Below are 16,373 nucleotides of genomic sequence, written 5' to 3' on the forward strand. Positions count from 1 at the left end.
GGTCCACACTTGTATATAATAATTTGAAGGTAGGAATAACAGATGGTATTTGTCTTTCTGGGCCTAGGTTTTCTCGCTCAATATGATCCTTTTAAAATCTCATCTATTTATCTATAAATTATACAATTTTAACTTTTATGAAGATGGATAGTATTTCATAATAAACACGAATAAATGTTCATTGTTTGTGTATCAGTTGAAAGTAATTAAGGCTATTTCCATTTCTGACTATTGCGAATAGTGCAGCAATGAAGATGGCTAAGCAATACTGTGGAGTACTCTGTGGAGTCCTTTGGCAATATACTGAGAAGTCATAAAACTATCTCAGATGGAAGATTTATTTGTAGCTTTGGAGTTCCTCAAACTGCTTTCTAAGGTGGCCAGAGTAGTTTACAGTCACCTTGCCCTCCTCTTCATTCAATTGATTGTGCTCTTTACCTGTGCAGAAGAGTTTTAGGCTTATGAAGTCCCACTTTTGGATTGTTGACCTCAATTCCCAGGCAAATGGAGTCCTGTTCAAAAAGTCTTTTTCTTTGTTATTATTATTTATTTATTAAAAATTTCCACCTCCTCCCCTCCTCCCATTTCCCTCCCACTCCCCCTACTCCTCCTGACCCCTCCCTCTCTAGTCCTAAGAGAAGTCAGGGTACCCTGCCCTGTGGGAACTCCAAGGCCCTCCCTTCTACATACAGGTCTAGTAAGGTGTGCATCCAAATAGACTAGGCTCCCGAAAAGCTAGTCCATTCAGGAGAATCAAATCCCAGTGCCATTATCATTGGCTTTTCAGTCAGCCCCCATTGTCAGCCACCTACAGAGAGTCCGGTTTGATCACATGCTCATTCAGTCCCAATCCAGCTGGCCTTTGTGAGCTCCCATTAGATTAGTCACACCGTCTCAGTGGGTAGACACACCCCTCTCTGTCCTGACTTCCTTGCTCATCTTCTCCCTCCTTCTGCTCATCATCTGGACCTTGGGAGCTCAGTCCAGTGCCCCAATTTGGTCTTGGTCTCTATCTCCATTCATTGCCAGATGTAGGTTCTATGGTGATATGCAAGATATTCATCAGTGTGGCTATGGGACAAGGCCAGTTCAGGGACCCTCTCCTCTGCTGCCCAAGGACCTAGCTGGAGACATCCCCTTGGACACCTTGGAACCCCTCTAGAGCCAAGTCTCTTACCAACCCTCAAAAGGTTCCCTTAATTAAGATATCTGCTTCCCTGCTCCCATATCCACGCTTCCTCCATCTCAGCTATCCCATTCCCCCAAGCCCTCTCTAATCCTCCCCTTCTCCCTTCTCTCTCTCCCTTTCCCCTTCCCCCTGCCCCATCCCTACCCCATGCTCCCAACTTTTGCTCAGCAATCTTGTCTACTTCCAATTTCCAGGAGAATAAATCTATGTTTTTCTTTGGGTTTACCTTATTATTTAGTTTCTTTAGGATCAAAAACTATAGGCTCAATGTCCTTTGTTTATGACTAAAATATACAAATGAGTGAGTACATACCATATTCATCTTTTTGGGTCTCAGTTATCTCACTCAGTAAAGTGTTTTCTATTTACATCCATTGCAAGGAAAATTCAAGATGTCATTGTTTTTTATTCTGAGTAGAACTCTAATGTGTATATGTGCCACACCTTCTTTATCCATTCTTCCATTGAGGGGCACCCAGATTGTTTCCAGGTTCTGGCTATTACAAATAGTGCTGCTACGAACATAGTTGAACAAATGCTTTTGTAGCATGATTGGGCATCTCTTGGGTATATTCCCAAGAGTGGAATTTCTGGGTCCTGAGGTAGGTTGATTCCCAGTTTCCTGAGAAACTGCCATACTGATTTCCACAGTGCCTGCAAAAATTTGCATTCCCACCAACAATGGATGAGTGTTCCCCTTACTCCACATCCTCTCCAACATAGGCTGTCATTGGTGTTTTTGATTTTAGCCATTCTGACAGGTGTAAGGTGGTATCTCATGGCTGTTTTGATTTGCATTTCCTTGATTACTAAGGAAGTTGAACATGACCTTAAGTATCTTTTGGCCATTTGAACTTCTTCTGATGAGAATTCCCTGTTCAGTTCAGTACCCCACTTTTTAATTGGGTTATTCAGAATTTTAATGTCTAGTTTCTTGAGTTCTTTAAATATTTTGGAGATCAACATGGTAAAAAGGACAATTCTACCAAAAGCAATCTATAGATTCAATGAAATCCCCATTAAAATCCCAACAAAATTCTTCACAGACAGTAAGATAATAATAATCAACTTTATATGAAAAACAAAAAACCCAGGATAGCCAAAACAATCTTATACAACAAAGGTACTTCTGGAGGCATTACCATCCCTGACTTCAAATACTATTACAGAGCTACAGTAATAAAAACAGCTTGGTATAGGCATAAAAACAGAGATGTTGACCAATGGAATCGAATTGAAGAGCTGAATATTAATCCATAAACCTATGAACACCATATTTTTGACAAAGGAGCTAAAAGTATACAATTGGTGCTAGCATATCTGGATGTCAACCTGTAGAAGAATGAAAATAGAACCATATCTATCACCATGCACAAAACTCAGGTCCAAATGCATAAAGTCCTCAATATAAATCCTATCACACTGAGCCTAACAGAAGACAAAGTGGGAAGTAGCCTTCAATTTATGGGCACAGGAGGCCACTTCCTATGTATAACCCCAGAAGCACAGACAATAAGAGCAACAATGAATAAATGGAACCTCCTGAGACTGAAAAGCTTCTGTAAAGCAAATGACACTGTCATTAAGACAAAAAGGCAACCTACTGATTAGGAGATGATCTTCACCAACCCCACATCAGACAGAAGGTCCTTTTCTATACCTGTATTCTATATTGGTACTTCCTATGTTTTCTTTATGCAGTTTTTATACCTATACAGGGATTGAATTCCTATATACATACAACAAACGTGCAGAGAAAGAGATAATTTGCACATCTCCATCAAAATAGTCTCAAAAAAGGAAATGTCTAGTAATAAACCTAACCAAATAGGTGAAATATTGAAATTTTTGAAGGAATTTTGAGAGAACACTAGAAAATGAAGACATTCCATGCTTATTGATTGGTAGAATGGAAGCTACAGAAATGAATGTTCTAACCAATAGCCTTTTGCAGATTCAATGCAGTTCCAGTGAAAATCTGACATTCTTCACAGTAATAAAAAATTATCCTAAAATTCATATCGAATAACAATGGACCCCAAATACCTAAAATAGCCCTTACAAAAAGAGCTAGGTCAGAAAGAATGACATTCTAGGCTTCCAGGTGTATTAGAGCAAGAGTAATAAAAGCAAATATAATGCAGACACAAAAATAGACATCAAGGCCAATAGACATGAAAACCCAAACATGACTACACATATGTATACTATAGCTATTCAGTTCAATAAAGCTGCCAAAAACATACACCAAATACAGGATAGCATATTTAACAAACAGATCTGGGAAACTGGATGTTCACATGTATAACAAAGTTAGAACAGCTTCTATCACCTAGCAATAATTTCAAGTGTCTCAAAGACCTAAATGTGAAACCTGAAGATATTAGAAGAAAATATAGGGTATAGTCTACATAATGTGGGTGTAAGAATGGAGTTTCTGAATAGGACCTCATTAACCAAGAAATTGAGACCAGCAATCGGTAAGTGAGACTTCATGAAACTAAGAAGATTCTATATAGCTAAAGAAACAGTCATTGAATAAAGAAGCACACAGAATGAGAAAGAATCTTTGCTAGCTGCCCATCTTATAGAGGATTAATATATTTAAAAAAGACACCGTGTGTTGGTTTTCTGGCTGCCCAGACCCAAATAATCACACTGAAACTACATTAATTTTAACACTGTTTGCCCTTTGCTCAGGCATCTTTCTAGCTAGATCTTATATCTTAAATAACCCATTTCTATTCATCTATGTATCATGAAGAGGCTGTGGCCAACCGGTAAGTGTCCGGCATCTTTGTCCATCGGCAGCTACATGGCATCTGTTTGACTCTGTCTTCTTTCTTGTTGCATGCAGTATAGTTTCCCTACCTAGCTCTATTCTGCCCTGCCATAGGTCAAAGCAGATTCTTTATTAGCCAATGGCAATAAAACATATTTACAACCTACATAGGGGAATTCCACATCAATATATAGAATATATAAATAATTTTAAACCAGACAAAACAAAACACACACACATACACACACAAAATGAAAATACTGGGCTTGGGTTCTAAAGAGAGTTCTCAAAATAAAAAAATAATAATGGTTAAGAAATATTTCAATTTATGTTCATTATCAATAGCAAATTGTGAAATAAAAAAAACAACTTTGAGATTCTATCTTATCCCACAAAATGGCAAAGATCAACAAAATAATAAACAGCAAACAGTGAAGAACGTATCTTAAATGCGGAACCTCCATCACTGATAATTGATATTTCTTTGACTTTTACCTTCATGTTTTTAAGTCAACATCAAAGACCATCAAGTTTGTTTGAGTTTTTCTTCCTGAGTATAAGTGTGTAGAGAGAGAATGAGTGACTCTGTGTATGTGAGAAAAAGTGAGTATGAGATTTGTGTATGGGAGAGAGTGAATGAGAGTGTGTATGTGAGTGTGTATGTGTGTGAGATAGAGTGAGTGTGTATATATAAGAGAGAAAGAGAGAAAGCATGTGTGTGTGTGTGTGTGTGTGTGTGTGTGTGTGTGTGTGTGTTATATGTATGCACACATGCCAGCCCACCTGAAGTCAAAGCAGATGTTGAGGGGATTTATCTATCATTCTCCATCTCATTGCCTTGAGACAAGGTCTCTCATGGCTATAACAACATACCAACTGGTAAACAATCTTTAACTGTGAAGCTAGAACAAAAAAGTCATCCAATGGGGGAAAAACAAAAGGAGTTTTGCTAGCTCCATTCTTGATGAGTGGAAAACAGTTTCTAGAATGAAAAGGAAGATAATTATAAGGGAAGTTGGAGCTTCATAATGAATAGAAAAAGAATTTATTTTTTAAATATTGGTAAAAGTATACAGGTTTATCATAATCAAGTGTTCCTATCTACCTTTTATTAAATTAAATTTTAGCTTAGGATACAAAGTGGTGGGTTTCCTCTGAACATCTTCATAGATACAGGTCATAATAGTTTGTCTTCACTGATACCTTCTCTTTCTTGGTTTGTGAGGTGACGTAACACACATACAAACTGTCAGGCAGATAATCATTAACATAAAATAAAAATAAATATACTCTTTTCTTTCTTTCTTTCCTTTCTTTCTTTCTTTCTTCCTTCCTTCCTTCCTTCCTTCCTTCCTTCCTTCCTTCCTCTCCCTCCCTCCCTCCCTCCCTCCCTCCCTCCCTCCCTCTCTCCCTCCATCCCTGCCTGGCTGCCTGCTTGCTTGCTTGCTTTTTCCAAGACAGGGTTTCTCTGTAGCTTTGGAGCCTCTCCTGGAACTAGCTTTTGTAGACTAGGTTGGCCTCAGACTCAGAGATCTGTCTGCCTCAGACTCCCTAGGGCTGGGATTAAAGGCAATCACAACCACCGCTCAGTAAAATAAATATACTTTCAGAAAAAGAAAAGTCACTGATGTTTTGGGTGTATTTTTTATTTCTTTAATGGACACATGAATATATACAAGGAATATACTGTAACAATTCACTGCAATGCATCACGATCAGATTGGGGCAACTGGTACATCCAAAACCAAATATTTATAATTTCTTTGCAGTAGAGAGCTTTAACATCCTACTTGCTGTTTTGAAATGTGTAATTAATTGGCATCCCTCAATCATCTCACTGTGTTATAGAGCATGAGAAGGTATTTCTACAAACAACTGTTCCCTTCTACTTGTCCCATCTTTTTTCTACTCAACACTCTAGACTCTTCCCAGTCTCTAATATCCACCATTTTACTGTTACTTTATTTCCATAACTCTTCTTACCTCTGTGTGCATTGTCTTTCTGTGTGTGTCTTATTCATTTTAACACACTGTCCTCCAGTTTAGTCATATTTCTGCTTTTTAGTCACTAGATAGCACTTTATTTTACACACACACACACACACACACACACACACACACACACTTCTGTAACCACTCATTTACCCAACACTTAATTGTACTCTACATTTGGCTTATTGGTAGGAATGCTACAAGCAGCCTACAGGTACAGATGTCTTTAACTCTCCAGCAGTGGAATCTGAAAATGATGTCAGTCTCAATATGTATATTGAGAAACATCCATGTTGTTTTTCAAAATAGCTGCATTAATTAACATTCCCACCAAAAAATGCACAAGTTTCTTTTGTTCTGAGATGTCTATAGTATTTCATCTTATTTTTGGCATAGCTAACTGGGATGATATATTCAATGTAATTCTAATTTTCATTTCCTTAAAATTCCTAGAGTTGAGGAATTTTTCCTGTATCTGTACACATTTGAAAACTGCCTATTGATGTCATTTGTTCATATTCTGTGATTGTTTGAGGGGTTTTTCTGTTGGAAGTTGTCTTTAGTTCCTTGTATATTTTGGTTTTACCCCCCGGCCTTTTCAGATAAATAGTTTACAGGCATTTTCTCTGGTTCTGTTGGTTGTTTACTATGTAGAAATTTAAAGTTTAATAAAGTTTGATCTTGTCAACTTCATGTCTTGTTGCTTTTAGAGTAATACCCAAACTTTATTTGAATAGAAAATTGCAGACCCATGCTCTGTTTCTGTGGACAGTGGTAGGTTTGAACTCAATGAAAGAGACCCAGGAGACAGGGTAAAGCTTATCTACCTTGAACTCACTTTCTCCGATGTACAACTCGCTTATGTCTGGGACATTTTTCCATGTGTGAAACCTGCCAAATCTGAGGGATAAGTATCATGGCCCAGGATACCCATCCCTCGCATTGCCTGGTTTTTCTCTTCTCTGGGGTTCAAGGAATCATCACAAGCTCTACCTTCTTCTAAAGGATTCTAGGAAAATATTTTGCCAGTTCATAGTTTTTGTAGGTTTTCTGAGCTCCACTTTTTTGTTGATGTGTTTCTCCTAAATTCACTTTTGAGAAATTGTTCCTGCTTTCTCTTTAGATTTCGCTAAAGACTAAAGAAGCAGTCCACTCCCACTCCCAGGGGATGCACTTCAATGATGTTACATATAATCCTGCACTTTTAAGAAGACCCCAGATGGCAAAAATGAACTCATTCTTCTAAAACTCTAGAAGACATGTTAGATTTCGCATATAGGCGTGGGAGACATCTTCTTTTCCCATCTGGACTCCTAAGTACAAGCATTGAGTTACAAATAACATCACAATCAATTTCACATTGTGTAATGTTCCACTGGGTAGGAAATAGGAGGTGCTAGACAGGATCCTAAATGTCTCAGTTTATAGCACTGCTGTAACATTTAAAGAATAAAAGCAGTTTAGACTGCATCCCGTACCACCACTACCAAGGTAGAGATTTCTAACATTGCTCATGAAATGCTACATCATTTTCAGTAATTATAATTTTATTTTGCTTCAGGAATAAATGTACCATAACATTTTTTTAAATCACAACAATCTACTTATGGTGAAATGCCCAAGTAACAGAAAAGACTCATCCTTTGTTTTGAGGATTCAGTGTTGTAAATTCTATTTGAGGGTTTCAAATAGATTCTACAGTTGAGAATCAAGGCTAAGGCCTCAATTACAAATGATTTTAAGTAAATAATTCTGCAGAATAAATGGTACCATGCAAGTGAATTATTAGATAAATATATTTCACACAAATGAAACCAATGAGGTCATTATTTCAACAATCATGTATACACAAATAAAAAGGAGCAAAATATTAGCTATTTGTTTCTTTTAAAGCTTCACAAAAATAAATAAAAATAATTTTTACAAGCAACTTATTTAGTAAGATTTACTATTTCAACAGCTTGCTCTTTAAGCAGTATAATCATTTTATATTTACTGGAAAGAATGTATTACATCTTCAGGATTCTGCAATTATTACTTTTCTAGTTTCAATAAACTTTTACATCTATTAACAGTGAAAGTATTTAAATAAATATTTGTTTGGATCTTGCAGAGTATAAATAATTCTTCAAACATATATATGTAAATCCTGCATTTTCTCATTCAATCTTCAATAATTTGGAGACATAAGCAGTTTTAGTGAATCATTTCTAGAAACCACAACTTAGGCACACCAAGTGGTACAGCCAAGGGTGCTCAGAGCCAAACACAGTAAGTTGCTTGCTCATTCCATTTCATTGTGTATGATTGCCTGATCAAAACATAAGAATAAAAAATATACAAATTCCAAAGCTTCTATGGTGATATTTTAGGTGATTTATATAGCTTTTCTTTTCACACTTTTTCAAACTTCTCATGAAAGGACATAGACAATTGTTCAAATGCTAAAACAACGTTGTCTTCCTCCTTTTCACACAGTTCACGTAAGGCAACACTGCAAATAGAAGAATACATATATATATATACTATTAGTCAACTAAGTGTCATGAGTATTATTTAAAAAGGCTGTCCTATAAAGTGATGAAATAGCATTAGCAAATTATAAGAAATACTGATAAGAAACAAATTCATTAACCAATTAATGTATGTACAAAACAAAAAAGAAAGAAATAGAAAAATAAGAGAAGGTGTTTTGTGCAGTGTCTTTATTACAAAGGACAATTGTGAGGCTACCAAATTCTATGTTCTTGGATCCCTGCTCCCTTAAATAGTACAACAAAAATTTCTTTTCTTTTCACTATATAGCTTATGGACATACTTTGTAGACTTTTTGTTTTCACTTTTGTTCTTGCTGTTTTCTGGTGGGTTTTTTTTTCTGTACTGTGTTCAGAAAAAATTGTAATCCATGATAGAGAAGAAAAGCTTCCTTTTCTTTTTCTGGGTAGGTGAGAAAAAAAATGAAAGCAGGACACGGCCAATAGAATAACATTACTCATCTAATTCAGATGTCTTCACTAAATCCTCAGAAACCTGTAAATATGTTATACTCCATGTCAATGTGGAATTCCCATCACAGATGAAGCCACAGGTATTAGTTAATATTGAATGGAGGGGGTTATTCTGGGTTCTCTAGGTAGAACCAATGAACTTCCCAAAGTGCTCATGGTGTGAGGAAAGTGAGAACTGATGTCAGAAAATGATATGTGGACACTAGATATACAGTCTCAGCTCTCTCTACAGAACATCCCTCAACTCAAAGACATAAGGAAATAGTGTGGAGCGGACCCCTAAAATGATGCAGTCAAGTCTTAAAGGTTGGGAGAGAGCCAAGATTTTCCACCAAAGTGTTCAAAAAACCAGTTTTACCCAGTGGAACACACTTTTGACTTTAGACCTCCAGAATGGTAAGATTTAAATAGATTTATATCGTTAAGTGACAACTTGTTACATCAGCATTAAGAAACTGGTACAAAGGCGTGAAGAAAGGAAGAAGAAACACAGAACTGAACAGTTCATAGAGAGTAGCCTTGGCTGAAGTCAAGCACGGTCTGACATCTGACATCTTATTTGCCTTTCATTGTTTAATATTTTTCCCTGACTAGAGATCCATCTTCCCTGGGTCGTTACTCATCAACAAACTGAAATCTCTATCTGCAACATTAATTTACTTCTCCTGAGTTACAGACTAATCACTGTGATGATGTCCTCTAATATCCACTATACATATAAATTCGAACTATTTTTGTACTTAACCACAAATGTCCCTTTAATAATGTACTCTGTGTGTGTGTGTGTGTGTGTGTGTGTGTGTGTGTGTAAAAGAGACAGAGAGAGAGAGAGAGAGAGATCCATTAACAACAATTTAAACTTTGGTCAACTTTACCCACTATATAAACTTCAGTATCAATGTTTGAATTGCAAGTATTTGTGGAGTTAATATCCTGAATCATTACTCTGTTTCCTTAATTCAGACCTTCATTCATTTCTGACCACCTTCACTGTTACACACTATGAGACAATCTGACACATCTCAACCACATAGAAAGACTGTAGATCTATGCCACACTCACATTCACTGTTCTGTGTCCATGATGCTCAAAATATACAGACATAATTCTAAAATGTAACACTGAATTATCTTCCTGAAAAAGACTCAAATTTCTCAGGAACCATAAACTAAACTAAGTCTTTCTTCTATAAGTTGTCTTGTTCACAGTGTCTTATCACAGCAACAGAAAAGTAGCTAATACAAGGATTGTAAAGTGGAAGTAGATTTAAAAATCCTTGTATCTCAAATGTTTAAAAGTGTCTCAAACCAATGATACAACCACATTGGTTACATGAATGAATGAATTAATGTTTTATTTTTCAGCCTGGCTTTGCACTCAACGCTAGTATCTCTGGAGGCTTCATGGTTGCTCTCAAGATTATTCTTTGGATAACTATGAGCCACCTCATCTAGAAATGCTACAAATCAGTGGTTCTCAACCTATGGGTCATGACCCATTTGGAGGTCACATATCAGATATCCTGCATATCAGATATTTACATTATAATTCAAAATAGTATCAAAATTATAGTTATGAAGTAGCAATGAAATAATTGTGTGGTTTGGGGTCACCACAATATGAGAAATTGCAATCCAGGGTCACAGCATTAGGATGGGTGAGAACCATTGCTATAGATGAACAAAGCTATTCCCTCTGCTCTTGTATGCCTTAATTTCACACTGTGTATATAAAAAATACATATGGGCCTAATTCACCTCTTATCAAGGAAATAAAACAAATGATTGCTTATTAAGGATGCAGTAATAATAAGATTTATGATAATTTTGAATATACCATGACAAAATAAAGAACCTCTATTAAAGTGTTAAATACACTTAGACCTGAGGGACGAGGATGACGGTCATTTAACTAGGTGACATTATATGGCAAATGGAGCCTAAGGATGGAGTGCTCATATAAAGTTTGATATTACTTATGGGTAACTGGGCTTTTTTTACAGATCAAAACAGGAAGTGACTATGCACTGACAGTCTGACAAACCCCATAGAAAAATATAGGTTGTAGTAAGATATTCAAGAGGAAGCACATGATATAACCTGGAGACCTGATGGTACATCAGAAACATTGGTGTTTAACAAGATTTTGCAATTGAGACCACTGGGAATATCAGGATGTGGTATCAGTGATGCTCTGGACTAGTTTCCTATTAGTGTTAGTGCCTGAGCCTGAGATTCTCTCTAGATGAACCTTAATCTCCAAAGTACTATGAAATTAATTATATTACAGAACATAACCAAAAGGTTGAGCCAAGGGGGACTCTAGAAACCCTCTGGGAAGTGCAAATAAATAGTATGTAACAGTCTCCCTATACTTTTCCATACCTGGTTCATGATAAGAATCTCAATATTTTTAAATTACAATTAAATTTCTGAAAAATATGAAAGTAATATTTCAACATGTAACATACCTGATAGATTTAATGGTGAGGGAAAAATATTTCAGTAGATCATAAGCTTTCCCTTGATGTATCCTAAATAACATAAAATTGAAATTAATGACAAAAACATTTTTGTTCTTAATTTTTACACCCATAAATTAGGCCTATATCTTGACCATGATCACAGAAATGGATTTTTTGCTTGTTTGGTTTTTGCTGTGGGATAGTCTTTCTGAATGCTGTGAATATGTATTTCCCTCACTGGTTAATAATAATGCTAAATTTGCCAGGTGGTGGTGCACACCTTAAATGCCAGTACTTGGGAAGCAGAAGCAAGGCAGATCTCCATGATTTTGAGGCCAGTCTGGTCTACAAGAGCTAGATCTAGGACAGTTAGTACCATTATACAGGGAAACCCTGTCTCAGAAAACAAAACAAAATGATGATGATGATGATGATGATGATGCTTAATTGGCCTATTGTCAGGCAGAATCAGGCTAGTCAGGGAAGATGAACAGAGATACAGGGAGAAAGAAGGGTGGGATCTGGAAAGATGTGAGCCAGCAACCAGAGGAATCAGACATGCTAGAGAATAGGCAATGCCATTTACCCATGTGTCAAAATGTAGATTAATAGAAATAGGTTCATTTGGCCAGGTACGGTGACTCATGTCTATAATATCAGCAACTTGGGAGGCTAGGGCAGGATCGGTGCTTGAGAGTTTGGGGTCAGCCTTCTGGGTTTTAAAAATGGATTAATTTAAATTGTAAAATCTAATTAGTAATAAAGTTGAGAAACAGGTCAAGCATTCTGTATTTAGTAAAAGGTTTTTTTTGTGTTTATGTGGGGCCATGCCACAACACACAAGACAAAAGAAAAAAACTCTTCCTTTGCTTACAGTTTTTGGTGTTGGTTTTGTTATTTTCCAGTGGTGGCAGACAATCAGTCAAAGTGCTGAAGATAAGTGACTGCTGAGCACTAATCCCTAGGTGGAACATCTGTGTCAGCTCACCAAGGCGGGACATCACAGAAGAGGAGACCAGAAGAACTAAGAGCTGGAAGTGCGGGGAGTGCTGTGAAATGCCAGCTTCAGGGCATGGCGTGACTCATGACTCACAGCAGCTAAGGGAGCCTGCACAGGGTCTGTGCAAGAGAGGGACCACTGACATCAGGCATGGATGAGAAGTGGGCTCATAGAACAACCAGGGCCCTGTGAGCTGAAGAAGGGAGAATTGTTTTCTTCAGGATCATAGTCACTGGTGGGCCCAGTGCCCCACACTCATGCAGGCAGCCCTCCTATAACTCAATGGGTCACAAAATGAAAGAAAACAAAATTCAAAGACTCAAAATGGGAGGATGATTTGCTGGAATAAAATGGTACAACTGGGAAGAGATACAGAATGTGGGTGGAAGTGTAGTCATGTTGTTTTATATACAATTATGAAAATATCAATGAATAAGTTTTTAAAATAAACAAAAATATTATCTACTAATGCAACAGCTACTTTATTCACAATAATAAATTGGGATTAATAAACAATAGTGTTCCAAGTTTCTGAGGACTATCAAAAATTTTATAACTTAATAAAAAAATTACTCAATTTTTAAATTTTTATTTATTTGTTCACTTTTGATTTTTCAAGACAGGGTTTCTCTGTGTAACAATCCTGCTGTCCTGGAACCCACTCTGTAGACCAGGCTGGCCCCAAACTCACAGAGATCTGCCTGTCTCTGCCTTTTGAGATCCGTCTGCCTTTGCCTCCCAAGTGCTGGGATTAAAGATGTGAGCCACCACTGCCCAACAGATTGCTCATATTTTCACATCAACTCTATGTTTAATTCCTTGGTGTATTTGCCTCTAAACGTATGTGCTTAGCACTTGGACGAATACATCTCTGCTCATGGACATTTTCTTGAGTATTCCCCTGGAAGTGAATATTTGAGATGCTTGGCAAGGCTATTTCTTTAAATTATCAAGACAGAAGATACCTATTGACCTGGTCAAACCTCATAAAGGATTCATACCTGTAGCAGCCCAGTGCACATGTGTTAAGTGACAGTCTTCTTCCATGACTGTCCACCTTTTGTGGCCACAGCAATTGTGGGCAGAGTGACTTAAGTAATTTTTGGTCCTGCTTACACTTATAGAAATGACTTCCCTGGCAACAAGCTAAAATAACTGTCTAAGAACCAGGTAAGCAAACTAGACACTTTATATTCTCTCAGGCATTAAGCAATACCAGAATGTTATTTGTCATTAAAATTCCAAATGATGACTAAGTAGAACTATAATATAAAGATATATTTGAATATTCACAAAGACACATTTAGAGTATATATTTTGGTCAAGTGAGTTGGTCTAAATACCAAATTTTTGCAGACAAACAAGAAATAAAAATAGTATAGAGTATGTCATCATCTTTGCCATCAGTCTGGAAGAAAAAAATCTAATATGCTTGGCAGGGTTAACCATTTCTTGAAATTATCAGGAGTGAACATACCTGTTTTCCTTCTCTAATCTCACAAGCGATCCATGCTTATAAAAGTCAAGTGCATATGCGCTAAGTGGCATTTTTCTTCCTGTGCTATCGAATCTGTGTGGCCACAGCACTGGGGCTCGGGTGTGATCGATACCAATTGTGTGCAGAACGACCTAAAAACAGAATTTTTGAGTGGTTATGCATCTAGAGAGAATGCTTGTGATTTAGAACTTGGAGTCGTTCCATCTTCATTAATGCTTATCAAGAACACTCTTGATAACGGAGCAGGTGCCTTCTGCACACCCAGAGACAGTGCATCGCAGAGCATGACTTAGCTCCACCTGTGAAGAAGACCCCCCTCATACACAGCATGCTGATGGCAAGTCCACCAGTCTTGCTGGAATAGAGCAAGACTGACTAGGAAAGAAAAGAGAACAAAAATTTTAAAGTCTCCTTAACATGTCAGAGAATAACTTTGCAAATGGGGTTTCAGAGAGCAGGAGGCAAGCATTGCACAAAAGAAAGTGCAACTGGAAAAGTATAATGTTCCTCAGAATCAACAACCATAATAAAAAAGAGTAGAGAGAGGATAGAGCAGAAACCTTACAAAAGAAGAGAGCAAATAAGTAGTGTTCTCAATTCTTTTCAGAAACAGGAGTTCGGATGTAGGGTTAGTGATGCTGTAACTGGCCAAGTACATTCTAGAGTGATTTGGCAGTCATGGGTAGTAGAATGAACATTGAAATATTTCTATTTTCTTACAACCCAGAAAATCTACACCCAAGAGAAAGTTGCACAATGCACCAAACACTAACACTAACCCTGTTTGTAGCAACAAAGAACTAAAAACAGACCAAACATTGACAGAAGACAGAGTAATGCATAGTTTTTTATTATGAAGTATTATGGTGTGTGGAATAAACTAGACTTTCATGTCAAAACATGAATGAATTCTACAGACATAAAACTAAAAACAGGATAAGATACTTTCAGGAGAATGCAATTAACCATTTTTTCACTTTTGTATAATAAAACACAAGCATAAATAAATAGTCATGTGCAAGATGAATTCTTTTCAGAATTATTGGAAATTATGTAACTTTAGTGGAAAACAAAAAAATGAAATATAGGAGAATCATGAGTTCTCAGTTCATGGGTTCTCACTATGTATATTCCTCTCTTCATAAGCCACCCAGAAGCTTTAGAATATAGCATTAAACTCAAACAATAACAGAAGCTAGTGAAATTTCAAGAGATTACAACTTACCTTAGTAAAACAAATTTATATAAGTGAATTGGGTCAAGCAAAAAGCAGGCTATGATCAAATAATGTGAGTCTAAATACCTATGCCAGCTTCTTCAAAATGAAGGAAGTAGAAGCAGAAACTGCTTTCTAAAACTCTGTGGGCAGCGAGTGTCAGTGAGAATGAGTTCATGCATGCATCTATGTCTCTTCTAACTAATGCTAATTTTGCAGCAACAAGATACAGACTTTCTAGTTCATTCTTATTGTTTTACAAACCCTCTGAATTGCCATGAAAACTCTACATATAAAAAGGAAGCAAAAGTGACTGTTACATTTTATGAATTGAGTTAATTACACAATAAATGGAAAGCAGAATTATTTTACTATTGTCTTCTCCTTCCTCTTGTTCTTCTTCCTCCACCCCCTTTTCATTTTGAGCCAAGAACATAGTCTAGCCCTGCCTGAAGCTCATTATGCAATAGTCAAATTTGTAGCAGTCCTCCTGTCTCAGTATCTCTAGTTATACTGAGCATACGAGTTACATGATGGGCATGAGCTATCAAATCCATCTTTGGAAAGGAAACTATAACGCTTAAAGATTATTATTATTCGTTCAAACTGCTTAACTACTAATCTCTTACATATCTAACCAGTCATCCATATGAAACTAAAAAATGCTCCAAAATTATTTTTCTTAAAAAATTATTTTTCTTCATACGCCATGACTGGCTGCTATACATGAGAAATCTGCACTTTTCTGGAGAAGGAGTGGATGGCTGTTGAGGGAAGAGGAAAGGCTTGTGAGGGACTGGGAAGAGAGGAGGGAGAGGAAAATGTGATTTGGTTGGAAAAATTAATTATTTAATAAAAATGTTTTTCTTACAATGGAAGGTAAAAAAATTTTATCATCTGTATGCTAGCGTTCCACAGCTTCAACAGCATTTTATTACAGTATATCACTCAGACTGGGGCAAAAGCCCCACAGAGACTAACTAATATACATCACTCTTTACTTACATTATTTGGAACTCCTGGACGAAGCAAATCCACATCAAAGTTTCCAGACAGACAAACAAATGGTGAAACTGCCATCCTTCCTTCCCTGAAGCTCATCAGGTGAGACACAAGTGGCGAGTCTTCACGTTCTTTACCTGTGAATTCTGACCAGAACAGGTTGAGATAGATCCTTTTGTTGCTGCACTTTTATTTTTTGTTTGTTTGAGACAAGATCTCAGT

At 36.9% G+C, this 16,373-nt stretch overlaps 1 protein-coding gene across 7 annotated transcripts in view; it reads right to left on the reverse strand.

Moving 5' to 3' along the window:
* LOC125413989 (putative ATP-dependent RNA helicase DDX60) overlaps positions 1-16,373 on the reverse strand; it is a 337,410-nt gene that overhangs the window by 129,149 nt on the left and 191,888 nt on the right. For 5 of the 7 annotated variants that reach the window (XM_087900928.1, XM_087900927.1, XM_087900931.1 and 2 more), the window contains 4 exons: positions 16,155-16,297; positions 13,913-14,064; positions 11,442-11,504; positions 7,493-8,457 (listed from right to left, as the gene is read on the reverse strand). In XM_087900928.1, the coding sequence (XP_087757054.1) occupies positions 8,358-8,457; positions 11,442-11,504; positions 13,913-14,064; positions 16,155-16,297 (458 nt within the window). In that variant the 3' untranslated portion in view covers positions 7,493-8,357. Of the gene's footprint in view, positions 1-6,076; positions 8,458-11,441; positions 11,505-13,912; positions 14,065-16,154; positions 16,298-16,373 lie in introns of those variants that run through there. The other 2 variants (XR_015736168.1, XR_015736167.1) reach the window with 2 other exon arrangements.

The sequence above is a fragment of the Myodes glareolus genome, chromosome 23 (assembly GCF_982192425.1).
Source record: "Myodes glareolus chromosome 23, mMyoGla1.1, whole genome shotgun sequence".
Classification (NCBI taxonomy): domain Eukaryota; kingdom Metazoa; phylum Chordata; class Mammalia; order Rodentia; family Cricetidae; genus Myodes; species Myodes glareolus.